General features: G+C 50.7%; 1 protein-coding gene across 3 annotated transcripts in view; it reads left to right on the plus strand.

Annotated features, from left to right (window-relative positions):
* Window positions 1-26,840, plus strand: part of SSH2 (slingshot protein phosphatase 2) — a 103,453-nt gene extending 76,613 nt beyond the window's left edge. For all 3 annotated transcript variants that reach the window (XM_054209042.1, XM_054209043.1, XM_054209044.1), the window contains 11 exons: window positions 3-124; window positions 2,555-2,623; window positions 3,409-3,474; window positions 4,630-4,824; window positions 6,668-6,761; window positions 6,883-7,011; window positions 9,924-9,970; window positions 11,355-11,501; window positions 13,824-14,024; window positions 18,324-19,167; window positions 20,459-26,840. In XM_054209042.1, the coding sequence (XP_054065017.1) occupies window positions 3-124; window positions 2,555-2,623; window positions 3,409-3,474; window positions 4,630-4,824; window positions 6,668-6,761; window positions 6,883-7,011; window positions 9,924-9,970; window positions 11,355-11,501; window positions 13,824-14,024; window positions 18,324-19,167; window positions 20,459-22,447 (3,903 nt within the window). In that variant the 3' untranslated portion in view covers window positions 22,448-26,840. The remainder of the gene's footprint in view (window positions 1-2; window positions 125-2,554; window positions 2,624-3,408; window positions 3,475-4,629; window positions 4,825-6,667; window positions 6,762-6,882; window positions 7,012-9,923; window positions 9,971-11,354; window positions 11,502-13,823; window positions 14,025-18,323; window positions 19,168-20,458) is intronic.
* The last annotated feature ends 1,106 nt before the right edge of the window (window positions 26,841-27,946 follow it).

The following is a 27,946-nucleotide window of genomic DNA, read 5'->3' on the forward strand; positions in this document are numbered from 1 at the left end:
AGGCTGTAAGACTGGAAAGTACCTACCAGAACCGCACTAGATACATGGTGGTAGTTTCCACCAACGGCAGACAAGACACCGAAGAGAGCATTGTCCTAGGAATGGATTTCTCCTCCAATGACAGGTACTCACAGCGTCCAGGTGGGAAAAGTCTTTGTGTTCAGCCATGTGTTGAGTAAAGTGTAGAAACTGTTCTCTAGTGTTCATGCTTTATGGGGATAGACAGCTTCAGATTTCCCATCTTTCCTTTTCCTTTCCCATCCCCTTTCTTGAGACGCAGAATTCCCCTTTTATTTCTTGAAAGGAGATGAAAAATGGAAGGCAACAGCACAGCTCCGAGCCTCAGGCTTGTGTGAGGATGTGAAGTGCCCTTAAGTGTCTCTGAATGGTGAGGTCCCTAAGCCCTGCATCTGCACAGCAGAGACAGGGACACGCAATGAAAATAAAAACTGCGATTAGAGAAGCTGGACATCAGGGTTCAGGTGAGCAGCTAATAAGAAAGCGACTGTCAGGGAGCCCCTTGCCAAGGTCATGGCACAAAGGACCTGACGGGAATGTCGGGGTTGCTGATAGCAGATCTCACACAACGTGTACTCTCCTCAGACATCAGCATGTCATCAGGGTTTAGTGCTTTTGCTTCATTCATTTAAATTGCTGCTGGCCTCTCCAAAAGGCTGCAGAATGTGGCTAGGAAGCAGCTTTTGCTGCTGCAGTGACTGTAAGCCAGGAGGCAGCAGCCCCAGCAGCTTCACGGGCAGAAGCTTCAAGTTTAGAAAAGGACACTGGGAACTTTGGAGAGGGCATGGAGGCACGTGGCTCTTTTAAAGGGTTGTAAGTAAGTCTTGGCATCTGCAGGGAAAGAAAAACCTGGATATTCAAACCATTTTGGAAGGTTTCATGCACATGCTTAGTTCTAGCACAACTGCTACGGGAATGAGTCTTGTTACTGACCCTAGTCAGTAGAAATTACTTTCAGGTAGTTAGCGGGGTCACTAGAAAATCTTTTTGAACTGTTAGGTTAAGAAATGGCCTTCCAAACAGCCTGCTGATCACGACGACCACCATGCTTAATTTCAAGTGGCTTGATTTGGGTGCTGAAGTGATGCCTGCTAAAAAGGGGGACCAGCTTGATGCTGCCACTGGCTCCTGTCTCCCTTCCTGTGCGTGTGTGCACAGCTGTAGCTCAAAGATGCTCTTGCAGTAGGGTAAGAATAACTTGTCCTTGCACAGGTTGCTGTGAGCTCGGAGCTTGCTATTGGCTGTGATACACCAGCACAACCACCTTTGATAACTGAGAGCTCGCTGGTATTCAGTCTCTAATAACATAGCAGGGTCATTTTAGCTTTCTGCTAGGGTTACTTAGGTTCTGGATGGTCAGTCTGATACACCCTCCCCTAGCCCACTTGGTATTTATAACTCAATGTAGACTTGTTGCTATGGTCTCTGATAAGCGCTTGCTGAACAGTGTCACTAAAAATACCCCGGCCACCTTGGGAAGCCTTTTAAAAACACATCTTTCCATGAGCTCATCTCATGTTGTCAACAGAAATAGCTGCGTGCCACAGTGTCTCCTTGTGCTGGGCACCAGTCGCTCCGAGGCATGTGCATTTACAGGGCTTCGTGTCTGTTGACCTTCTGAAGCCTTGAATCTTGCCCTCTTTCCCCACTTTTCATGAGCTGCGGAGACTGACAGGGGTGTTAGTGCTTGTGGAAATTTGAGAGCAGTTAGTGCAAAGCATAAAGCAGGAGGCGATTGCATCCAATTCGTCAAGGTGCTGCTTTGATTATGGACCAGTTTTACAGCTTTATGAGATTCAGCTTTTTTGTTTGACAACCTGGTGCAGGTCGTGTTGGGGTTCCCCCGCCCCTGCTTTTTATTCCATCGCTTGACTTCTGCTTTTAACTTGGCTTTTTGCTTGGCTTACAGAAAGCAGGTGACTGTGAGGGCAAAGAGGTCAAAGCAGCTGAGAGAGGAGTGGGTTTGCCAAGAGGTGTCTGGCTCAGCTGGCTGTCATGCTCATCCTCGAGGTGTGGGAGGGCGAAGAAGGGGCAGGAGTCAACAAAGGGGTGATAGCCTGTGATTGCAAACCTACCGTGCTGCCAGTCACCCTGCTATTACACTAGTCTGTTCCCAGTTCCCAGCAGTTGTGGCTGAGGGACAAACAAGAAAACAAAGCTGTGGATTGCAAAATCAGAGCTAGAACCAAACCACTTGAGCCTGAGAGGGACTAATCTGTAAAGAAAGCCTTGAGCTGCCTGATGACTGTGAGCCCCTTCTGACCTTCCGCAAAAAGCTTGCTGCTTCTGAATCCTGTTTGCTCTTCTCCTGGGTGTACGTTAGCCCTTTAAGCTTACTTGAAAGAGTACCCTCTATGTGGTTAATGATCCTTGCCAGACGCCTGTAGAACAACACTGGCTCTGATTGTCCCTGAAGCAGCAGTGGGATCTTTTCATTTTGTTTCTAATGAGTGCAAACATCTGCAGCCATTGCTGTGAAACTAAATAATTGCGTGGTGCTGTAGGAGGTGGGCTGACCTTCTCTTTCTTACTACAGTAGCACTTGTACGATGGGCTTGGTGCTGCCTCTGTGGAGTGACACCTTGATCCACCTGGACGGGGACGGGTGAGTTGTTTTTTGTATGTTCTAGGTCAATAGCGGAGGGTCTCCGTGTGTTAGTTTACAGCACGGTGTATGGAGAAGGATTCAAGTGACTGCAGAGCCCTAATGGGTCCAGCAGACCTCCTGCTGTTCACCTGTATTGGGTTAGTCAACTCAAAGGTCCGAAATCACAGTGGTTGTGTCAGGGAACACCAGTAATTGACTTATCTGTGAATAAACACGCACTGAGACAGTGGCTCGTGTGTGTGTTTAAGCTGGAGTAAAGGAGCTTTTACTGGTGAGTGGGTGTGTAGTGAAAGCTCCTTAAAGGGATCCTATTATGTGTTCCTCCATCACGCTCGCAGCAGGCAGCATTCGGCTGAACATAGAATAAGAATGATGTTTCTTTGCCAAATAGACACCTGACTTGCAGACTCCTGTTTGTGCCAGTTACAAAGGCTCTCCAGTACAGTGCGTGGAATGACTTTTCTTTCCTTGGTAGCTGCCCCAGGATCACTTTAGCTGGACTCTGTTGCTCCCAGCTGTGGCACTGAATTTGTGTTGCCAAGGTAAACAGCACAGCCCAGCACTGTCCCACTGTCTTAGTTTCGTTCCCAAACAGCAGCTGCTTTAAAAAGTTATCTTTAGAGCTTTTAGCGCGCTATTTTGATCTGTTTGCTAGCTGAACTCAGCAGTGTATGCATAGGGCTACTCCTTCCCTGTTCTAACGTGCTACAAACTATCAGTTATTAACTGAAAAGTTGCTTTTGGGACGCATTTTTACTGGGCTTTTTTTTTCCTCTCTCCAGAGGGTTCAGCGTATCGACAGATAACAGGGTTCATATATTCAAGCCAGTGTCCGTACAGGCGATGTGGTAAGTACTTACTATAATCTGCCCCGGTTATCCCTTTTCCAAGGTGTTTTGGCTGCTTGAGCTTTTAAAAAGCAGGTGCTGCTTTGCATTATTGGTATCTTGAGACCTACTTGAGCAGCCAGAAGTCTCCTTCAGAGACTGGGAAGGAAGTTTGATACCCAAGAAAAAAAACATGCAAGTGCTGGTATACAGCAGTGAGTTTATAATACTGCTGCAGCCGCACCTTCGTCTCAGCGGGGGGCAGGAAGGAATAGGGTAATTTTCCTTGCAAAGGGCTGCTGCTTTGAATCTCTCTGAAGCAGAAGGGCTTTGAGCCTATGTGTGAAATAAATTTATTTTTTTTATTTGTCATAAATAAGGAAATACGCGCTGTGCATATTTTAGGAGTCTCTGTCTCCAGTGAGACATGTTCATTGTGATAGCGCGAAGGAGAGAAGCTGCCTGCATTTTTCTTTCCTTTTAGGGTGGCTCATGTAAGAATGTAGTGGCCATGAAAGTATTTCTGGCGCAAGCTTCTTTGCATTGCAGAAATACATTGCCTGTCAGGGTGTCGTGCTACTGTGTCACCCCAGTGATTTTGACCTGGATCCTTCTGATCCCAGGCAAAGATTTAAAACAAGCTAAAAATAGGAGAGGGGGATTTGTTTCCCAGCAGCAGCTGAAGAAACTTCTGACATCCCTCGTGCAGTGAGAGAAGCCAGACACCTAAACACCTCCGTAAAGTCAAGTCCTAAGCCCTTGGTTGTACAGCTCTCCATGTCTCATTCCTGGGTGTCCCTGCCCTGCACACAAGGGAGCTGATGGTGCAGTAGGAGCTGTCAGAGCACCCTGTCTTGGACACAAACTCTGTGCATCTTATTTATGGCTTAGGTTGGAGCCATAGTTTGTTGGAGCAGTTTTTGGAGCCAGAGACACGGGTGCCTCTGATTTATGGGTACCTTCACTGCTACCCGGCCTTGTCTTGGCATACTTGAGTGAAGACATGCTTATCCACATCCTTGCAGGACAGCCTCCTGCTCGGTGCTGATGCATATAGCACTGGGGTTTGTACCAACTGATGGGACATAAGCAGCATCCTGGATTTGGCTGCTGCTTTGTGCTCGGTACCAGCCCGTGGAAGAAATTATAATCTGGCAAGTATTTTTCCCTTTCTAGGTCTGCTTTACAGAGTTTACATAAGGCTTGTGAGGTGGCACGGAGCAACAATTACTACCCAGGGAGCCTCTTCCTCACGTGGGTCAGTTACTATGAGAGCCATATCAACTCTGACCAGTCGTCAGTCAATGAGTGGAATGCCATGCAAGATGTCCAGTCCCACCGGCCCGACTCGCCCGCCCTCTTCACAGATGTGTAAGTTGGTCTGGCTCTGCTGAGCCAAGGTGTTTGACTGTCAAGCATTACAGTTTCCACAAGAGTTTACTCTTAATTAGGTATTAATGAGGAAGGGTTTCCTGTTCCAAGTAATAAGCGGACCCCTGGTTAGATAAACGTCAGCACTGGAAGCCCCCTGTGGCTCCCTTGCATCTCCTTCAGCCTCTGTTTTCAGTCTAGTTTCTTATCGTGGGCTTTAGGCTCGCAGATCTTTGCTTCTGCAAGGTAAGTCCCATGTTACTAATGAGAAAGAGATGTGGTGTATTGTAGGACCTAGGCCTTCCTCTTTGCTGGTTTTGTCTTCTGATTTCCAGGCCTAGTCTCTCCTGCAAGGAGCAGGTTTCTCTGGACTTTGCTCTTACGCTGGCGCGTGTCTGAGCACATGTTTAGAGTAACGTGGTCTTTTTTTCCTTACTCAGTTAATTTTGCTGTGAAGTGAGATGTTTATATATGGACTTCTGAGTCTGTGAGCTCACAAGCATCCTCGTAGGCATTTATCTGATAACACCTAAGAATGGGGACAAAGAGCAATGCAGTTTTCCATGATTCTGAGGAGCTCTGCAAGGGTGGAGCAGGACAGTATATAGGTCCCAAGCTGTCTCCAGCTAAATGCTTGGATGTCTGGGATATATGGTCCAGAACAGTGGCTGAGGTAGATAGGTAGACAGTTTGGAAAGGCAAAATTTATGGGCTGCATCAACATTCAAAGTTTACAAGCCTTGTAATTAGTAATTGCTGATGGTACTGATACCATACAACCTCAAAGGTAGTCCACGTCCAGATACGATGCCAAGCGTGAGGGCTTAGTTGCCCAGTTTGTAGTAGAAGAAATGACTTCTCTAGCCCCAGCTGCTTTCCCAGTATAACAGTGCCATCGGTTGATTTATGCTCTCGGATATTTCCTGTTGTTGGAGTTCAGTGAGTGAATAATAATGCTCAGCAGTTGTTCAGCTGTGAACAAGTCTTCACACTTGATCGTGTTTTAATGTACAAGGAGGGTGGCTGAAAAGTTTTGGCGGGCTGTCAGATTAATTTTCTCTTCTAGCTTTTCGTATATAAATTTTATGTAACCCACCCTTGCCCTGGTGGCAGGAGTTGAATGATTTCCTGGGGACACCTAGACAGCATTCTCTTAATTGAGTCCTGAAATAATGCATGAGGTTAAAAGGACCAGGAGTTTTCGGGTTTTTTTTGTTTTTTTGGTTTTTTTTGCCAGCCACCACTTGGACACTTGTAAAGCAGAGAAGTATCTGTGCAGGCACCGTCCTGGCCAACGTCCAGAGAAATGGAAAGGTGGTGCAAGATGTTACTGCTGGGTCCCTTCTAAAGATGATGGGGGAGACAGCTCTGTGCTGCTGCTCTGTTGCAACTTCCCCTGGTGTTAGCCAGGCTATTTTTGCAGCTGGTGATAAGGCCCCTGGCAGCAGAGGCTGGAGGAATGCACAGAGGCTTAGCTGCCCTCGTCTCTCCATGTAAGGAGCTTTGGAGCTGTTACCTTTCCAAGAAAGGTAGGGGGAGGCTGCGATATTGCTCCAGAGAGTATAATGCAGCCTTCCCAATTTAAATTTTACCAAATACCAGAGGTTCTCTGGATGACTGCAATGGATTAGGAGCATTCAGTTGGTCTCTTTCATATATGACTGGGAATCTAAGCTGGGCTTTACAGTCACCTGAATTCCCTCCGGCTGAGGACGTGCTCGGGGGAAGTAGTGTGAGCATCTAGAACTCTGCAGAGTATCCAGTCTATACAATACCTGTTTAAAAAGTGCCGTGAGTCCAGTTCGTTTCCCCTCCCAGTGACTCTGTTGCTTTCTTCTGATAGCCCAACTGAGCGAGAACGTACGGAACGGCTAATTAAGACCAAGTTAAGGGAGATCATGATGCAGAAAGATTTGGAGAACATCACGTCAAAAGAGGTACGTGGTGAGGGAGCAGCAGTGCTGTTGTGCAGACCAGAGAGCTCTGCACTTTATGCCGTGAAGAAAGGCCAGAACAAAATCTTCTCATGGCTTCCTTGTGTTCCTCCTCCCCACCCAGATACGCACAGAGCTGGAGATGCAGATGGTGTGTAACCTGCGGGAGTTCAAAGAGTTCATTGACAATGAAATGATAGTGATCCTTGGGCAGATGGATAGCCCCACGCAGATATTTGATCATGTCTTTTTGGTAAGTCTAACTGCGAATTCAAGTGGAAACATGCCTAACACTTCTCACTATGCCTTGGTTGACACAGGGGCCTCTGGACCAACTGATAGCAACTCTGAAGGAGAGATTGGTTGATCTGGGGTCACATACTCTTAAGCAAGACACAAGACACTAGCGCTATTGAATAAGAGCAGCCTGGCTTCTTGGCTGTACGAAACTTTGCCATACACCACCAGCCAAGCTGTAGACCTTGTCACTAGAGAATGGAAGGGAAAAAGTCTTAATTCTAACTGCTTTTCAGGGCTGTTTCCATTGATGTTAAGACCAGTTTTGTAGCTTTAACTGTCCAGGGTACCCACACACCAAGTTCTTGGAGTATACCTGTGTTTGGGAAGGGCATAACTACAGCAAAGAGGGAAGGGAGCCCTTGGGGAGAGCTGTGCAACGTTCAGGTGGAATGACACTCTTGCAACGTGAAAAGCTCCGAGTTCATTTGATCCAGGAGGAACAGAGGAGCTTAACAAAGAATCCTGGAGATAAGTCACTTAAGGAAACATAAACATTTCATCTTTTAATGTTTTGCTTGCTTAGTTGCCTTTCATTGCTGCTGGGGCCTGTCTTAATTACTGCAGCTCCTTCTGGTGAGTCAGCACTGCGCTGGATTTCCCAGCCCTGAAGCAACGGACACAGGTTTGGTTGGGCTGTCTAGCCTATGAGGTTGGCTCAACTTTAAACAAAGCCATTCCTCTTGGACCAGCTGGTCTTTCCAAATGGAGAGGGCCTCTCCCAGTCTCCTGAAGCTTAGTGCTGTGGCTTGGAAAGGATGGTGTATGTTAATGTGAGCACTCCCAAGAAATTGTGATGGGATAGAGCCAGGAAACTTAAAAGTACCTACAATGTAATAGATTCTTTTTTTTTTTTTTTCAGACTGTGTGTTCTCTGGAGAGGGAGACCTGTTACAGGCTTACAGTGCTAGTCAAAAGTAGTACAGGCACTTCAGTCTGCTGCAGGGCTTGGAGTCTTGGCTCTGAGTGCGTTTAATGGGAGCAAGACCTTTAAAACAAGGCTTGCAGGCAGCAGCAAGGAGAAGAGCTGTGGCTAATGTGTGGAATAGAAGTATTTGCAAAGCAGCTCTCTGCGGTGAGGAGCAGTGCTGCTGGGTCTGGGCACCGGCTTAATTCAGGAGCGTGTATACTGCAAGGCAAAGTCGTACAGTGATGTCTCTGGAAGGCATGGAGCTGTTTCCTTCCAGGTGGAGGCAAGAGTCCTGTGGGATCCCACTTAGGGAATGCTAAAATAACTAAGCAGGAAATAAGGGACCTGATGATGTTGGTGATTGTGGATCAAAGGAGAGGAGAAACGGCTTTCACCACTGCAGCATTGTTCTCCATACCTGTGGAAACTGGTGGTTCCCAGGCCTGAATTAAATTACTCTTCCTTGGCCAGAAAGAGATGACATGAAGCTTAACTAAGTCTGGCTGGCTAGGGTAAACACGGCAGGGATCAAAATATGTTTGTTGGCATATACTGAATAGCAAGACACTCATAGTCCTTCTTCAGATCATGCACAGCTCTGGACTTTGCTGGGCTTGACCTGATCGGTGTCTGAAGGCAATGGATTCTCTTGAAATCTGGACTGCCATGGCATGTAACATTTGCCCCTTTATTCTGCTCAAAATTCAGCGTCCCATCGTGCTGAACCCTTGAACAGTGTCCTCGTTATGATGATTTCTCTTAGGAAGTAGTTCAGTTTGGGAAGAAACAAATGCTTTTTGTTTGTTGTATTCCTGAAGTGTCAAGACAAGACAACAGACTTGTCCCCATTAGCTACCAGAATAGTAACGGGGCCCTTTCCTCTGTGTGCGCATCTAGACATGAGCTGTGAGCGCTTAGCACTTCTGCAAGTGCTGTCATGGGCGCAAGCACGTGTCTGTGAGTCAGAGCTCTTGGAGCTCGCCCATCTCAGAGACGGGGTGCCGATGCACGCTTTCTGGGGCAAGCAGCAACCCATCCTCTGGGTGGACACCGCTGCTTCTGCGAGGCTGGGAGGTTCTCGCTCTCAGGATGACGGGGGTGTTGCGGGCAGGCGGTGGGTATGCTCCAAGGACTGGCTCGCCCTGGCTACGCGGCTCCTGGCCCTGGGGCAGTGTGGAAGCCTGTGCCGTGGGAGCAGCCATGGGCAGTGCTGTTCTGCTGGCAATGGTAGTGCTGCCTGGGTCCTTCTTGCTTACTCCTTCACCTGAACCATCTTTCTGTTTAGGAGCTATTTTGGGGCAGGGAAGCAGATTTGTGCGCCTTAAATTTAGGAGGAAGGCTTTGTCTGAGTGGTTTTGTCCTCAGTCAGGGTTTATGTGTTTGAGCAGAAAGCAAGCAGCTCGGAGGCCCTGTGTGTGCTGCAGAGAAGAGAGTTAGCTGGCCGGGGTTAAATGTGTTTATTTCTCTGCTCACACAGGCTTTGAACGTGGGGAGAAGAGGTGTAACCCAACTGAGCTTATGGTGTTGCTGCCTTTGATGTGTGAGATGGGTGTTTCGTGTATAAACAGCACCTGGATGGTTTTTAAATGCAGGCAGTCTCTCTTCTGTGGGGCAGAGCTGGCAGCGGCCTCCAGGGAAAGGGTGGAGTGGTCTCGTCTTCGCTGAGGTTGATTTGTCAGCGGTTTGCAGGAAGTGCCAGCATATGGTGCTGGGCTCCTGCTTCGCAGAGCTGCTTGTTGCTTCCGAATAGATCTGGTTCAAGGGGAGAGATAAGGTGCCGAACATCAGCCCTGTTCCCACTCTTGTGTACCCCTTTACTCAAAAGACCCCCCCCACTCTCCAACAGTTGGCTGGTCAGCTTCATCCTCCAGTTCACTGGTGACGGTCCCTCCCTTCATCACCTGTTTGGCCATGCCTTCCTTCTGGCTGATGTGTCCCTTTGCATGTTTTCCCTGCAGGGCTCCGAATGGAACGCCTCCAATTTGGAAGACTTGCAGAACAGAGGGTGAGTAGCTTCAGGCCGTCAGCTTAAAAGCAAGAGTCTGGCCTCAACACTTGTCTATGCAACAAACTCTGTTCCGTACCTGCTGTGTAACCTGAGTCTTACTAAAGGGTTTGCAGATCTGAACAAGCTCTTGCTTCCTCCAAACTCTGTGTCCCACAAACAGGCACCCTAAAGTAAAAGAATCTCATTCCCTGACCTCAACTGACGTCCCCTTGGCGAATCAAGGAAGCCAGTAATCTCATAGCTACAAGTAGCAAAAAGCTGCAATTACTGAACTGGATGCTGTGTAGTTGGCTCTGTGCCCTCCGCTCCAGCCCGTTGTTCTGGACCTCCAGACTGCGGCAGAAAGGAAAACGTGTAAAAGAGCATTTGTTGCTTTGAGTGGGGCCCAGTAGGAAGTAAAGTCCTGTAGCTCTCAGACGTAGCACTTATGGGTTCCTGTCTCCTGCTCTTTCTACCTTTCAGGCTTAAGCTTAGAGTGTCCTTTCTCTAGGCCAGGTGGATCTAAGCACCAAGATTTTGCAATTAAATCATTATTTACGGGTTTGGCTTATTTATGTCAATCCAGTGTAAAAACCTAATCGCAGTGCTGAATTGAACTGATAGCATACTTCTGTACCTCGGCGAATCAGTCTGGCAAAATTGTCTCCCCTCGTTCAGCGCAGTCCCTGCTGCAGCTTCCTTGGGTCAGACAGGTCCTGCCTGACTGCCAGCGATCTCGTACTCGCTAGGGAGAAGGGATGTCACTCCCTCGCGGTGCTCTTTTTCTGTCTTATATCCCAGCATGAGTGCAGTTCGTAAGCATCTTAGGAGTAACCTTCAGGGCTAAAAATACGGGATGTAGTGCATATAAATACCTTATGCTTTCTCTAGCAGTTTCCTTTCCAGAAAATTTAGGGATAAGAAATAAATCCTCCCCAGTGGCTCATTGTCTACTACATCTCTCTCGAGTTATTTTATGCCTCTGTTTAACCATAGTGTTGCTCACGAGCTTATGTCTTCAGTCCTCCTGTGTTGTTGGCGCAGCAGGAGGAGAGGTTCGCAAAGGGGCAAGTGTTCCAAACACTTTGAAAAGAGATGGTGGGCAAGGAGTGTAACCTGGCATACTGTAGAGGAATTTTTTATCCAGTACGGATGGAAGCCCTCTGATCAGAGGCTAGGCTCCAAATTGCTCAGCAAAACCTTTTGTCTGTGTTAGCCGCTGCTTCCTTGCATTAAGTCCTGGTTTCCAAGGAGGTGTGTTACGTTCAAGACTGCAACTTCAAATGCTTTGAGTTTTGCACTCGCAAGCCAAGGCAAGGCTGTTATGTAGCAGCTGTCGTATCTCCGAACTTGCTGTGTCCTGCACGCTCTGCATTTTTATCTGCTGTCTGTTTCCATGCAGGGTGCGGTATATTTTGAATGTGACTCGAGAAATAGATAACTTCTTCCCTGGGCTCTTCGAATACCATAACATTCGGGTATATGACGAAGAAGCAACAGATCTTCTGGCTTATTGGAATGACACCTACAAATTCATCTCCAAGGCAAAGTAAGTCTTTTCAGAACAAAACAAACACATTTAGAAGATGTATACTAAGCATTTTGTATTTTCCTACTGATTTTCTTAACTACTTTTCCTCCTTGCTTACCTAGGATCAAAGCGTTTTCATTTTGTAGTTTCTGTCTAAGTGTTAGAGTTGTCTTCCGCAAATTGTCATTTTTGCAGGTGCTCGTACAGGGAGCAGGTAGGACTAGTGAGGGGTTTCTGCCCGGCTGCAGTCCAGGAAAGCAGTGGAGGAGATCGTTCCTGTGCTAGAGAGCCAAGAGTTTGCCTGCTGCTTAGGAAATGCAATGGGCCTGCAGAGATGCTGGTAGGAGGGAGGAAAGCAGTAACAAATCGAGCAGGGTTTAACAAAAGTAAGAAGAAAAACCTTATAAGCCCAATGCAAACATAAGCTGTTCCCTGCATTGCGAGGTGGTACAATGAAGCCCAGGGTCTGGAAGTGATTTCTTGTAATGCTCCAGAGCAAACTCTTCCCTTTAACAGGAGTAAATGCCTGTGTAGGTCTCTGAGCGGTCAGTTACAGTGAGTAATCTGATAGCGGATGCTGAAAGTAGGGCCTTTTTACTGCAGAGAACTGCATCCCAGTTATATGTGCTGTCTCCAGTTAATTCAGCAGCCTTTTTAAGGGAAAACTGGTCAGAACGCATATTGGCATATGTTGCCTTTAAAGTATTTTTTTTCCATTATAGAAGTTTGTCGTCTCTTCTCATAGCCTTTAAAAGCTGACTTGTTTGAGTATGGCTCAAGGCTTATTTTCTTTAAGATGTTTTCTTTAAAAGACATCATTGTGTTCCCTTGAGTATTGATTTTGAAGTGTTGTCATCCTCAGATGTATTCTCCTCCCCAGAATATTTTGCATTTGGGTTTAAATGGTTGGGCCTCAGTACTGTGTACAAGGCGATATAAGTGAATAATCTTCCAAATTGGGCCAGATTTGTCCCATCTGCTTGCTGTGTTTGGGGTCGTTTTTTTAATCATCAAAAGCATTGCAATGTTTTGACTAATTTGATTTGCAAAGTTGAGAAAGTGTTAGAGCAACCGAAAAGCTGCTGTAGCCCAGTATACCCCGAAGAGCGCAGACATCTCGGAGCGAGGAGTGTGGATGCAGACGCAGGCTCAGACGGCTGCGAGCGGCTGAGGTCTGAGCTTGTTGAGGCACGTGACTGTGTGCGCGCTGTGGCCTCCTGGTTTGTCCTGTGGGAGCTTCACGTGGCTGGCAATCCACAAAACCTAGCGCTTAAAGGAGGAAAAGAAAGGTGCCAAACGCAAGTTCTCTCAGCCTGTTCCGTGCCAATGCTGCCCAGCGCACGGAGTTCACAGCGAAGGGCCATAGCCTTCCTCCTCCTATTTCATGGCAGACAAATGTTTTTTAATTCCTTGGAGCAAAGTGCTGGCTGCCCTTTCGGGCCCTGGCTGTACCAGCCTCACCAAGCAGAGTAGCTGCTCGTTGCACTCAAAGGCACTGTTTGCATTGCCTTCAATAAGAAAAAAATGGATGACAGCCGAAGATCTTCCATCTGATTGCAGCAGGGTGCTGCACTGCAGCCGTCATTTGAGGTCTCTGCCTCCAGCCGTGGGGACTTCCACCTTTTCCATTCACTTGCCATGCGGACAGGTAGCAAGGTGAAGGACTGTTTTTCTAGCTATAGACAGTCCTAAGAAATGGTGGGATCAAGAAATATCTGCCAGGTTGGTCCATGGGGCTTTTGGCTGGATTTGCACCTACTGATGTCTCAAGAGATGCGGATGGGAGCTAGGCAGGGTTTCAAACACCTAAAGCAAGGTTGGTCTTGTTCAGCCGATTGCCAAACCCAATAATATGCGGTCAGAAGTTTGCAGTAGAACGGCAGCTCTGTGCTAGAGGCTGCCCTGAACTGCTCGGTATCTTCCAGGGATGTGTTTCTAAACTGTGAAACCACGTTTGTGTGATAGATGCCCTTTTTATTTGGAACGGTGCTTGATGCCAGTGGGCCATTTGGGCTCAGTTCAAGGGTGCCATATTAGTCTTTAGCAGTCTTCATAAGTCTCTAAAAATAACTGATGTTTGTCCACTTTGCAATAAAAGCTTCAAAAGAGCCATTTTAACAAAATCTGTTAAGAATATTAAGACCTTGTTCTTCGCTTTCTTTGTGTGTCTTGCTCCAGTTTGTAAATTGGATTATCAGATCACATCCCAGGCTTCAGCTGTGGCCACAGTGTTGAAAGTGTGTTCAATAATACTCCGGTAAAGAAGTTGCTATTTTCTTAAGCTTCTCAGAGGCCGTGTTTTCTATTTAATGATCCTCTTTTGTCTTTCTCCCGCTTCAGGAAAAATGGTTCTAAGTGCCTGGTGCACTGCAAGATGGGAGTGAGCCGCTCGGCATCCACGGTGATCGCCTACGCCATGAAGGAGTATGGCTGGAACCTGGACAGGGCTTACGACTACGTGAAGGAACGGCGCACCGTCACCAAGCCCAACCCCAGCTTTATGCGGCAGCTGGAGGAATACCAAGGGATCCTGCTGGCCAGGTGAGTGGAAGGAATGACCCGGATTACCCGTGTTAAGGCATATAACACTTAAATGATCGACTCCATTATTTTAATTAGAACTCCCGTCACTGCATTATGTAAGGTGTGATTGTCTTGGGAAACATAGTGCTCTATTTTCATGGGTTATCTCAGCTGAGCCTGGTAAAACGGGCATAATAAAGAGCTTTTAGGAGGCTGTTTGGCTTCTAGGATGGCTGATTTTTGGAGAGTAGCATCCCGTGAACTGCCATCTGAGTGCAGCATTCAGAGCTGTGCAGACTCCAGCAGAGATAAATGATGTTCCTGTTGCTTGTAACATCACTTGGCAGGGAACTCGCTTTGTCTCCATCTCAGCCTTACAGTTCCCTGTTGAACATGCCCCTCCTCAGCAGCTGGTCTGGTTTTATTTAGATCCCTTCGGTAAGTGTTGGTGTTAGGGGAGGGGACAGGATGTTCTGTGCATTGCAACAGCGGTGTGTTTATTCCTGCGTGGAGTCCTGAAGCTGGTCTGGAGCTGGGCCTGGGCAAGTGTGTTGTAATCCCAAGCCTATCTCCTGATTAGCAAAAAGACACAAATATTGCACGTTTCTGAGAAATGCACTTGTAAGCTGTGTGAAGCAATGTCTTCACGTGATCAGCTGGAAGGAGGTAGTGGTACTCTGCATTTCGCCAGATTATGGTATTTTGTTTAGGATCCTGGTGTGCTTTGCCAGGGAGCAGATCTGAAGCAAGCAGAATTACCCAAGCTGAGCCTCCTGTCACAGGAGATCGCCTTTAGGATGTTTTGACCAAAGTAATTGTTTCATAGCTTCATGGAGCTGTTGAAAGGTGCCTGCCTTATGCTGTTCTTACGCAGTTCGGGCACTCATGTGCTCTCTGTAGGGCACAACTGCTGACCTCTGTCCTCTGCTTGGTTTTGTCCCTTTGGGTCTCTCCTATCCACTTGCCAAGACCTCCCTTCCCTTCATCTGTGCTAACGACTGACCTTCCCTTCTTTGCTCTCCACCTGCTCCCAGCAGTCTGGTTTTCTCTGCCGCTGGGCTGGGTCTGGATTCCCAATTTTGACACCAAAGCCCTGGTGTAAGCTCCTCTTGTCACTGCAGTGTGCTCCCCCTTTCCCTCCCTGCGCAGATTATCAACCTGAGGACTCCTCACAGTTTATTCCCTGATGAGGTGCACCGACAGGATCTTTGTCCTCCACCTCTTCCCACGTCTGCCTTCCTCCCCACCTGCTCCCCAAACATTGCCTGCCGTAATGACCCTCTTTCTCTCTGCAAAAAGCCAAGTAGTGTCCAGTCTCAGGATAGATGACAGTGGAACAGATATTTTAAGAAATTGTGCTCTTCTGGACTGAAACCCTTTGAGATAGACACCACACCTGCCTTTGGTGCCTCGTGTGACACAAACATGCTGCTGGCAACCAGTTAGTAAAGGTCAGTGCTTAACTCTGAGCTAGAGGTGACCTGAGCAGTGTGGTGTGCTGTGTAGCATTGAGCAGACTGGGAAAATAGATCTCACTGGGGTAGACTGGATGGAGGAAAAGAAGCTTTTCAGACGTGAAAAACATGCCAACATCCTTTGCAACAGGTTGGTGAACACCTGCGAGGAGCCCTGGGCTGGTAGCAGCTGGTATATCACATCTCCAAGCCCTCAGCTCCGCAGTTAGTTCGGGTAATCTGTCAGTCTGGTAGTTGGTGGCACACCTGCAAAGCCACCCTGTACAGACATTTTGGTTAAGAATAATTTTTCTTTTTTCCCCCGTCTTCAGTAATTTATTTTTCAGGAGGTAAATCTTTCTTGCTGCCATCATTTATATGGTGTGTGGTTCCCTTACCGCTGAAGCTCACCGCTGCTCCTGGCCTACTCTGTGAGTCCCCATACAATGGCATGAACAGGATTACTCGTGAGGCTTTAAAAAATGCCACAGCAGTGCATCACATCTGTGCGTGTAGGACTAAAAAGCCTGCAGTAAATGAAGCTTCACTGAAGCAAGGAATGGCCTCTCTGTGCTGCAGAAATGGTCCCTCTTTATGTGGTTCCTTTCTCAGCTCCAAGCTGCTTTTTTTTTTTCTTCCCTCTTTCTTCTCTGTGTTATTTAGCTTTGCCTTCTGGCCTCTGGCTGCCTTGTTTATTGCTGCAGTATTCCAGGACAGGTAAAAAAAAACAAAAACAAAAAACCAACAGATTCACGCTCATGTGACTGCTCCGGTTTCAGAGGGAAGGTATGTGAGGGCAGCCATGTGCTCGCACTATCTAGTTACGGTTTTGTGTTGAGGTTATAGCAACTGGGATATGTTTTCCAGCTGTAAAATGGAAAACCCCTGCCTGCTTTCAGTCACAACAACAAGCGTGTTTAGCTCTTCGGGACCATCATATTTCCTGGGGTTAGCTAAACTGTCCCCTCCCTCTGGTGATAGGCACAGGAAGGCTGAACCAGCCCCGTTTCTTTCATTAGTTATGGATAAGTTACAGGAAAACAGTGTTTGGGATCCCCTATGCCTTGTGTAACTTGTGAATCAACAGCCATATTTTTATACGGGAGCCTGGAGAGCTGCAGCAGCGTGGTGGGAGGTGTGGCGGGCTCCCGGTCCAAGGCCGGTGTGGACACGGGCTGGTCAGCCCTGGTGCTGCCCCCAGACCTTGTGCTGTCCCTGGCACACCGAACGCCTGGGCTGCAATGGGCTCTTCTCCCCGGTGCTGGAAATGGTGCCCAGGAGGGTCAAGAGGTGGCTGTGGGCTCTAGGAAGGGCCGTGGGCCCCTGTTCTCTGACCCTGCTTTTAGCGCCTCTTGCAGGTTGTAAGACTGGAGGAAGTGTGGGATTAAAAGTTAATAGAATACACCTCTCCCAGCGGTTGTTGACATCTGTTTTGATTCTCAGATCAAGGCTGTGCTAGGCAAGTTTGGTTTGTTCATGCGCAAGGGTGATTTTGACTTCGGGAATCACATGCACAGCAGAATGCTGGATTTGAGCACTGAAGCACCAGGGCCGAAAGTGCCCTTAGAACGCAACAACTTCTCCCCAGGTTACGTGAGCAGAGACAGGGTAGATCTTTGGCATTCCATACAGAGCCTCAGCAACAACCTGCCTCATGGACAAGCCTGGGTCTGCTGCCAGTGTCAAACTTTGCTCCAAAACCCATTAGAGACAGAGCACGTGCACCCCAGAGCAATGCCTTCGGCCTCTAGTCTTGACCCTCCTCTCCTCTGAAAGGACCAGATTCTGCCCTGTGTCATACGTGAAGGTTGTAGCTGACCATGGGGTTAGAAAGCTAAATCTGTGATGGATTATTTCCCTTAGCTGTTGGGCACCCACAATTAAACTGGTACATTGTAATTAGTTCAATAGCATCCGTTAACTAACTTACAGCCAATGCATGTGTCTGGGAGCTCCTGCTCACAGTAGCGAGGGACTGGAGAGGTTTTGCAAGGTCTCCTGCGGACCTTTCTGTGGTATCTGCTCTCCTCCTAGGGGCAAATGGTGGAAGCACAGCCCTGTGGCCGTGGTCACTCAGCAAAGCCCTTGCAGACATGGCTACCTGGTGTGGTTTCACTGCGAGAAGTTGCCTCCTTTGCTCTCCATAAGCCCGGGGGCACGGGCTGGGGTTTTTATTTCAAGTAGAGATAAGGAAGGTGGTGCAATGCAGGCAGTTGCTTGGCCTTGTGACTGCTCAGACCTTCCTAAAGAGGCTTTCCAAGAGCTGGAGAACTCTTGAGCTTCCTTCCTGTGGAAGGCAGGTGGTATTTTGGGCTGCTTGTTGACTGTTGAGGATGTCGTCTGGGTTTTACCCACACCCACTCGCCCCACCCTACCCCCTTGGTTACCAGAGCCCTGTTATTGATCACTGAAGCCATTCAAAGAAGGAGCCACAAGGAAAATGGGATTTTATTCAGTGTCCACCACCCAGTCACATCCAGGACTAGGGACTCTGACTCTTCTGCCCATTGCTCACTTGCTAGCAAATGGAAAAGTACTTGCTGGCTGAGAAAGGGCCAAATTCTGTAGTCAATTAAACGTTGCATTTGTTGAGTAGACTGATAAAATACTGCTGCGGAATACATGTGTGTGGAGCAGGACAGTGGAGAGGGATTTAACTACTGGAAAGTGGCTTGTTATTGAATCAACTCCTCCAGCAGCAGGTTTGCCCCTACACTGTTTAGGTGAAGCTGCAGTTGTGGTCAACGACTCTAGTATTTGGCACGGTTTTTTGTGTATGTTGCATCCTCTTACAACAAGGTGGGTCTGGCTCTGGTATGTGAAAATACTACTCAGTGTTTTCAATCGCCTTTCTTCCCTGCAGCAAACAGCGGCATAATAAACTGTGGCGCTCACACTCGGACAGTGACCTCTCAGACCATCACGAGCCCATCTGCAAGTCTGGGCTGGAGCTGAACAAGAAGGAAATCACCACCTCGGCCGACCAGATCTCAGAGGCGAAGGCCAACGACAACCAGCAGCCAATGTCTCCCATCTACTCAGCTGAGCTAGACAGGGAGCAGCAGCTCCCAGAGGATGCAAACATGATCGAGGAGCTGTGTGTGAAGGAGAGAAGGATCCACCTAGAGTTTACGTGTCGAGACTTCCACGCTGAGCAGATGGAGGACAAGCTGAACCTGAACAATATCAATGGCTGTACGGCAGGATGTTGCGTAGACTCTGTCCCCCCTGATAACTGCAATGCTTCTGAGGCCTTAATGCAACTCCAGCACCCCTTGGAAATAACAGAGTTTCCTGATTTGACAGTAGACGACCTAGAAAAAGATGCCCTTAAGCCCGATATGAACGTGCACTTGGTTCCCATGGAAGAGTTCACTTCGTGCTTAAAAGACTTTCCCCAATCCCCAAACCAAAATTCCCCGAGTCTCCAACAGAATCCCCAGCCCGAAGTGACAGACCTCAGTACAGACAGGATTGATTTCTTCAGCGCTTTGGAGAAATTTGTGGAGCTTTCCCAGGAGAGCCGGTCGCGCACCTGCTCCCATTCCAGGACGGAGGAGCAAGGGAGTGGAAGGAACGGTGTCTCCAGGGTGCCCGTGCTGGAAGTGCCACCTGCTGCGGACGGGGGTGCAGATGCTCGAAGGAACAGTTCTGGAAACTCTCCTCAGGCATCGGATGACTCTTCCACAGATGAAGAACAACAAAAGGTTAAAATCATTTGCTTGGGTTTTTTTAGGAACTGCTGCTTGAACCTCTCTGTGGGTAGTGAGATTGCTGCAGAGAGGGGATTTTCTAGCCCTGGCTTTCACTGGACAGGGTAGCCGTTTGGGGAGGGATTGTTAGATGCTTCCCCTCTTCTTCACTTTTAGATACTTGCCCTTTTCTGCACTTTTTCCTTAAACATCTGTTTGCTGGCAGTGGCAGGGCACTGGCTGAGTCGGCCTTGACCTGACCTGCTGTGCTGTTCTCGTGAGAAACTTATTTTTGAATTTTGCATCAGGAGAGCAGATAGGTGGGACTTGACCCGCTAATGCAGCTGAAGCCCGAACAGCGGAGGCCAGCCAGCACCCCGAACCTGCGCAAATACTTGTCTGATTCGAGAAATCCACCAAAGAAAGGATGAAACTGGCACCTTTCCCTGGTTGGGAAGCACCAGCATTGGGATAGTAAATCAAGGCAGATGTAGAGCTTCCACTGCTGGAGGAAGAGAATGAGCCTGTCCAGGCCTGGGGTGATGGGATCGGGCACGTCACGGCTCACTTCTCTCCTGGGTAGAAAGATGTTCCTGACAAAATTTAGTAACCTCTGAGTTGAGGTACCTTTCTCCTATAATTGCTTTCCACCCTCCAGGGCTCTTACAGGGATTGATGATGTCCGGGGCCATCATTTTTCTGGGAGCCTCTCTTATTTAAATTCCACGCTGCATTGCTTGAACCTTTTCCATCTCCATGTGAGGCAATAAGGCTCTTCCAAATATAATAGGCCGACGCTCTCTCCGGTGATTTGGCAGAAGGAGCGTCTGTGCAGATGGGGGAGCCTCCCTGGCCATTTTCCTCCGGGAAACCAGAGCATTTCAGCGCTCAGTCATTCTTTATGTTGTACTTCTGTTTGCTCCCATACGTGAGCAGAATCTTTCACGTATTCAGTTCAAAACTGCACTTTTAGCAGCATTAGGATTTTTTTTTTGTTCGCTGGACTTCTAATTATTAAAAAAAAAAAAAAAAGACTAAATTTCCCTTGGAATTTGTGGCAATTAAATAAAAGTTCTTAAATCTCAGTCTAGGTGAAAATCCAGCCTGGAATATGTTAAATGCGGTCCCAGAGAAAATAGTGCTTCTATGTTAGTGATCACGGCACTTGTAATCTATCCCCAGACACTGGCACGTGCACTTTTTGTTCCTCTGGGGATGTGCACCCCCATTTCCTTTAAACTGCTGCCATTTGCTCTGTGTCAGCACAGCTGATCCACTTTGTAATTCTCCTGTTTCTGTGTTGCAGGAAGTCCCTGAGCTGCCTAGCGCGGGCCATCTCACGAGATCCCACTCGGAAAATGCCATTTCTGTGAAGGAAATTATCACGGAGATAGAGTCAATCAACCAGGCAGCGGGACCTGCCCAGCAGAAAGAGGGTTCAGCCAACCTCACCCAGACACCAAAGAGGAACACGGTGCACGACCTGCCAGTGGAGGCAATTTGGGCATCGGAAAGGGTGGAACAGAGCGAAGGAGCCTGTGCTGGACACCAGGAAAAGGAGAAGGACCCTCTGCAGGCTGAGCAAGAAGCTGCCCCTTCCCTGCAGCCACCTTCTGGTAAATCAGACCTGGAGGAAAGCAGCCCTGGGGGGGAGCAGCAAGAGCCTCGCGGCTCCGTCAACCCTGAACCCAAGTGGTGCCCAGGCTCTGTCCGGCGAGCCACCCTGGAGTTTGAGGAGCGCTTGAGACAAGAGCAGGAGCACCAGCACACGGCTCCGGTCTGCATCTTACCGACCCGCAAGAACTCCAGGAATGACTCTCCCGCTGCTGAGCTCCTGCCGCGGGGGAAGAGCGAGGAGCCACCCCCGGAGCTGGCTCCGGAGGGTGACAAGGCACAGGGTCCAGGCGCTGAGGAGCTGCTGCTGCCTCCCGGGGCACAGCTGGCTGCAGGCAGACACGGGCCCACACCCCTGGCTTCCTTGCTGCCGGAGTCCCTGCCTGCAGAGCCCGGCATGGGGCAGGAGGGAACGGCACAGGAACGCAGGACAGTGGTCTCTTTTGATGGGTCGGAGGAGCCATCCCTGCCCTCCTTCCTCCCAAAGAGAATTGAAATCATCGAATACACTCCCACGGTCAAGTCTGCAGAGCGCCCCAACGCAAGCTGTGAGCAGGGCGGGCTGGCCACTGCCGTCCCGCCTTTAGATGAAAACTTGAACCCTTCTTTGTGCTTGGAGAAGGCACCGGCCTGTCCCAGAGCTCTGACACTGGTGAATCTCTCGCTACCGGAGCACGCGGTACACAAGCAGGCCACCTTCACTGTGGGCAGCCCCAGCGAGGAGGGTGGTGGGTTATCTGTTCACCTCGGTGCTGCTTCCCCCTCTGCACAGGTGGCTTCTACACCTTCGGCCAGCCTCGATCGCTCTCCTCACCCCTACGTAATTCACCTGGAAGGCGTCACTGAGCAGAGCACAGGGACAGACGATGAGCCGGTCACGCCGTGTGGCATTGAGGGAGATGCGACTCTCCCATTCAGGGACAGACCCAAGCCTCTCTGCAGGGGGGGTGCCGGCACCTCGAGGCAGCTGAGCGGCGAGGACTTCACCAGCCAACGCGCCGAAAACATGGACCTTCTGGACATCTCTTTCCTGTGTTACAGGCTTCCCCACAGCTCCAGCAGCCACAGCGTGGAGGAGCGCAGCAACAGCCCGGGGCTGGTCAAGCAGCGAGCGAAGGAAATAGAGGCTCGGATCCGGCACGCGGGGCTCACCACACCCTCCCACATGAAACGCTCAGCATCCTTGGCCAAACTGGACTGCCTGGACCTCTCCAAGGATGACCTATCTGAGAGGGAGTCGGCCTCTTCCGATGCCAACCCGGTGCTTCTCACCTGCGTTGCCCTCGGTCAGGGCTTTCGTGGAGGGAGGTTGGAGAGGGGCTCGGAAAGTGCGTGTGGAAAGCATTGCCTTTCCTCCCCAGAGCCTGCTAGGCATTTTGTGGAACAGCTCAGAACAGCCGAGTGCATTGCCCAGAGCAAGCCGGTGGAGAGGCCGCTAGCTCAGTACGCCAAAGAGTGCGGCACCAGCCAGCAGAGTTTGTTTTCCAGCGCGGATCCAACATGGACTAGCTCCGAGGAGGGTCCTCCGCTACTCCAGGTGCAGGTCCTGGACTCCTTGTCTGCGGCTCAAGGTCTGGCTGTCGCACCCCGGCAGCAGCACGGGAGAACTCACCCTCTGAGGAGGCTCAAAAAGACCAATGATAAAAAGCGGACAACCAATCCCCTCTACAATACTATGTGATCCTGAGCCCTCGGCTGTGATTTCTTACCGAGAACCCGTGGTATTGCGTTCACACAAGGGGCAGGTGTAATATAAGGAACATGCACTTTATTGGTTAATTTTATATATATTGTCATTTTACTGTTCCTGGCGCATGTAGGTGTGGGTTGGTTCTTCTGTGTGTGACTTTGACTGCAGGACTGTTTGGGTTTTTTTTACGTTTTTTAACTCAGATAACCTCAAATGTTCTTTTTTGTTGTTGTTGTTAGTTTGTTTTAAAAGAACACCTTTATCACGCGAAAATGGATGTTGGCTTGCTTCGGCAAGGTGGAGGTTTGCTTAGAACCAGATCCTAGTTCCTAACTTGAACTTTCCCCACACCTTGAAATGGTGCTGGGCAGTCGTTGGGGTGAGAGTCCCCATAAATGTGAAGGCTGTGCCAAGGTCCCTTTGTTTGGCCTTTCTTTTACTTCTGCAAACTGGAACTCCACGATGCTGGCAGATCACGCGCAAAGCTGCTTCAGGACAAACCCCCTGGGCTCGGTTCGGCTGGTGCATCCCCAAAAGGAGCACACAGGGGTAAATCCTCCCAACGGATGGGCTCAGAAAACCCCGGGCAGCCTGGCACGGAGATCAGCGCTCACCTCCTGCTCTGTGGGTCACGCAGAGCCCCCCGTTTTGTGGTGAGGTGGAGCAGAGCTCCTCCACCAGCTGCCAAGCTCACCTCTCCTCGGCTGCCCCAGCGGGTGAGAGGAGGGGAGCCCCCCAAAACCAGAGTGTTCTTTTAAAACAAACGCTTCGTTAGGGTTTTAACCCTCCCATTACTTGAATACTGCTGTGGGCCTTCCAAGTTCATGGCCATATCATCTGTCCTCTGCCCTCCTGCTGCCTCCCCTCCGCCCGAGAGCTGTGGGTATCTCGTGCTGCCTGAGTTTCCCTCTCCCCACTGCCGCGCTCGCAGGCGCTTCTGGTCTCTCCCAAACCTGGAGGCTGTTCTCGTTGTTACACGACGTATTGCCCCTACTGAATGCAAAGCTTTGTCCTTTCTGCTGTCACTCCTACCACTCGACCTGGAGGGAAGATCTTTTCTGGAAGTTTTTTTCCTTTTTTGCCTAAATTGTATATATGGTATTTATAGAGATTTTTTTTTTTTTTGGTCATTTCTATGTTGGGGGTTTTTTTTCGTTGTTTTTGTTTTTTTGTTTTTTTTTTTTTTTTTAAAAAGGGCAAGACTGCATTCTGTAAACTGGAAAACAAACCCACTTTACTCAAACTCAGTGCTGTTCATTGTCATCTGCACAGAAATGGGAATGGATTTGACATGGTAAGCTGTCTTCCCTTTCCAAAAGTGAGCCTTGATGCCAGCCTTTGCCAAACGTGTCCCTTTTCCTCCAGTCCTGCGTGAACTCCCGTTACCCCACTGCGGGAGGACAACTGCATATCTACCCGTCTCCCTCCGGCTTGAAGCTGGGCTTCAGAAGTGCCAGTCAGACGTGGAAAGCCATTGGCCACTCCGAGCCATTCTGCAGGTTCTTGCTTCCCAGCAGAACCTGCTTTTGAAGGATCTGCTCCAAATTTCAGCAAATTATTGTACGGTTGCCGAGCAGTTTGGCTAAATCAAAGCTCCTCATTTCCAGCCCTGCATATCAGCAAATTGTATGTATGCTGTAGGAGCAGAGAGAAAGGCTTTTGGCGGTGGCAGGAGAGCTCTGGGTCCTGTCTGCAGTCCCGTGGCAGGTCTGTGGCAGAAGAGCATGTCTGAGCTGGTGCTTGGCTCTGGCCCAGACCTGCCCTCTGGGGAGGAGCGAAGCAGAGAGAAGATGCAGAATGGCTCCAGCTGCTGAAAGCCCAGCATGGAGAGGATGCGGTGTGGGAGGAGCGGCAAAGGCCGTGCCTAGAAAGCAGCCCTGAGGCTGCAGAGCCTTGCGCGTTCCCATGGTCCAAGCTTGTCTTGAGCTGGAGAGGAGCACCAGAGCGCTGTGGAGTATTGGGAAGCAGCGTGTGTCTGCCCTGGGGACAGGGTGTCCGTAAGCCCCCAGCTTGCCCACAGCCATCATCAGAGGATAGCTAGCCTAGCGTTTTGCAAGGTAATTCCACTTCATTGCCCTCCTGTAGGATCCTCCTGCACTGTCTTACAGACCCTTCGTGTCCCCAGCCCGGGCACGGGGCCGTGAGCATGTCTGTCCTCCTCCAGCAGGAATGTGCACTTCATCCCTCCCCTTCTGAGGAGCTTGAGCTCTGCTGGGTGGGCTGTCACCTGTGCTAGCCACAGGCTGGAGCGCAGCCCACAGTAGCCCAACAGAGTCCTGTCTTGGGACAAATAGCACGTCATCCCAGGCCACTTCAGTCGCTAGAAGTCACCCAAGTGCCTGACCCGGGAGGCCAGATACTTCTTTGGGACGCTGAAAGACATTTGGCTTCTCCTAGCCAGCTCCAGCTGGCTTGGGAGCTGGGCTGACAGTGTGGAAAGGCCAAGTGGCTCGTGTCATCTTGTGAAGGACAATTTCAGTCCTTGCCTCCCCCAGAAACCTCACCAGACCCTGCTGCCCACCATTCCTGACCCAAGGACATGTCTGCCTGGGGACAGGCTGCCACGAAGCCTGCCCTGCGTTGGAGGGAGCATGCTTGGCCGGCAGCATGTCCTGGTGACAAGGATCTGCTTGGGAGGGGAAAGCCCTGTGTGTAATTTGTTCCCTTGAGAAGGGAGGAGGAGGAGGATCGGGTTTCTTTGCCCACCTTGATCTCAGGAGAAATGCTCTGTAGGAAGGTTCTGCCACGCAGACTAGAAACGCTGCTTCTTTCCAATACTCTGCTGCTGTTGGGGTGCTTCAGCTGGGGAGGGCAGCGAAGGGGCAAAGGCCCTCGCAGGGAGGTGCTTTGCTGTCCCCTTGTCCTCGGCTCTGGCCTGGCACAGCTGTGGTTTTTTCTCTGGGAAGCCTGTGGACAGGTGGAGGGAGTCAGGGAAGGTGGTTCTCTTGCAGAGTTATGAAGGCCTTGGAGGTCTGGAGGCTCTGACCTGGGCAGCAGGAAGGGGAACGGGCTGGAGGGGCATGTCAGAGGCAGCTCTCTGGGAGCCCTGAGTCCTCCTTGGCCAGTGTCTGGGCAATGAAGGCACCAAGCCCCTGGCATCAGAGCGCTCTGCCTGGGGACGGTTGTCCCTTCTCTGTGCTGGTGGCTCACGAGTGGGTGGTGGCTCGCTCCTGGTTCTGGTGGTTGCCCCATGAGAGCTTCATGTGACCTGCTGAGCACCTCCACGGTGCTCAGCAGCTGACAAGCCTCGCTGACAGAGGGGTTTTAGGAGAAACGTGTTGTTTTAAGGGCATTTTTGTACAAAGCAACTGTTCTTTTGGTCTCTTGCAAAGCCCTCTTGGAGGATGCTTTATTGTTTACATTGACTCCTGTACAATATCTCAGCCATCGCCTCCCCCCTCGCCCGCCCCGTCTCCGGCTGTACTGTAACGTGTGAGCCTTGCACAAACGGATAGCGTGTGCGTGAAACTGGTTTTTACACTGCGTTCTGTTGCACTCGATGGTATGTGTGTGCGTGTGTGCGTGTGTCCGGTCTGCTTGAGAAGTTGTGACATGTACAAATCTCTCCCCTTTCGGCCCTTTCCTGGGGGGCACGGTCCCAGCAGGTGGCAGGAGGGTCAGGGGGTGACGCCGCTTCAGGCTCACTCGGATGTTAGACGGGGCAGGGATTAGCTCCGTGTCCCTCTGCCAGCAAAGGCCTGGTGGAACGTATCCCACCCCAGCTCCGGCTGCTGCCGGGGACCTCCTGGGAGGAGTGAGCTGTTGGGAATGGGCACGGGCACTGGGGCGCTGCGTCTGCCTGGGGGCTCCGAGAGCCCCACAGCTCTCCCAGCCCGGCAGCAGGAGGAAGCCATACCTGCCACAGGTCCCCTGCTCCCGTTGCAGCGTGTCCTGCCTTAATCTGGTCCTAGCTCCACGCAACCCCCCACGCTTCTCCCTTCTCCCAAGGGCCCTTGCTGGCGTGGGGCAGAGGCAGGTGCTGGAGGGGTCCGGGCTGGGCAGAGGGCTCTGGGTCGCCCTCCGGCAGCGCTAACAGCCCACCCGCCCTGCAGACATCTCTTGGCACAGAAGAAGGTGCCAGTGCCTTTTATTTTTCTTTTATGGAGATGTGACGTTCATGCGCTGGTTTGTAGGGATCATCGCCCTGGGGCCGGGCAGCCCAAGCATGAGCCCTCGGGGACGGCTGGCGGCGGAGTGGCAAACCGGGCAGGGGAGTGCTTCTGTCTGCCCCTCCTGGATCTTCCTTGGTGGCTGGGATCGTCCCCTTTCCCCCTAAAGACTTTATGACCGATGTGCTCAGCTGTTTTTAAATGTGAACTTGTGCACTGATGTGCAGATTCAATGTTCTTGTTACCGAATGAATAAAGTTTTATTTTGAAGATGACACGGGTGTGCTGCCTCCTGTTTGGGGTCGGGGCTGGGGGCGATGAGTGATCTGGGCAGCAGTGGGGGTCTGGGGAGCCAGAGCGGGGTTGTTCACTCGTGTCCCCTGCCGGAAGCGTAGATGGACCCCCCCTGTCCCAAGTGACCTCCTGTGCAGGGGCAGAGAGCAGATGCTCGCCCAGCTCCTGCCGCGGTTGCGGGGAAGATACCGGGGGTTGTGTACGTAAAACTGTCGGGATGCTGCGGGTGCCCTCGCTGCACGGCTGCAGGCGGAGGAGCTGTGGGGGTCCTGGGGTTTAAGCTCCAAGGAGGATCTGAGGTTTTAGCCAGACCCTGGACCAGACCCACTGTGGCCCGCTCAGGAGCTGAGCCAAATCCAAGTGCCGAACAACCGCAGCGCGAGTGGATCTCTGCGCTGGGAAACGGCCCATCTCGGGTGAGTTGGTTTTGCTCCATCCTGTCCCCTGTCGTGGCAGGAAAGCGTGGCGCAAAGGTCTCTGCGGGCTCCCTCTGGCAGCGGGTCTGCGAGCAAGGGGGTATGGAGAGAGCCAAATCCCCCGGAGCTCAGCCTCACCCTCCCTGCGTGAAGCTTCCGCTCGGCCAGGGCTGAGCGGGCACCAGGGTGCGGGGCCAGGGGTGCAGGGCCATCACTGGGGGGGTGGCAGTGTTCCTGGGGTGCCCCGTCCTTCCCCACCCTCCCGCACTGGCAGGGAAAAGGCTTCCCAGGGCCTTTTCTCCATTCACTGGGGCTGTGGCTTGGAGATGGGGACAAGGGACACGGGGCTTGCTGCACCCCCGAGCTCCAAGGGCAGAGCAAGCCAGGGCCGTGGTGGGATGGGGTAGGCGGGGGGGGCTCTGCAGCCCCCGCTCTCCCTCTCTGACACCCCTTTGGTGGGGTGAGCAAGGATGTCACCTTTTCCCTGCCTTTTTGCCAGCTGCCCCCTCCTGCCCGGCTCAGCCAATGCTCGTCCGGCTCCGCTCGGTGGCCTTGTAGGGTCCAGGGCTTTGCTGCCTTTCCAGGAACCGTGGCTCCCCTCCCACGGGTCCCCGAGCCCCAGAATCCCTTAATCCCCTTGGGCCAGGGCATCCCTGCGGGGCTGGGCTCAG

The sequence above is a fragment of the Rissa tridactyla genome, chromosome 7, assembly GCF_028500815.1.
Source record: "Rissa tridactyla isolate bRisTri1 chromosome 7, bRisTri1.patW.cur.20221130, whole genome shotgun sequence".
NCBI classification, from domain to species: Eukaryota; Metazoa; Chordata; class Aves; order Charadriiformes; family Laridae; genus Rissa; species Rissa tridactyla.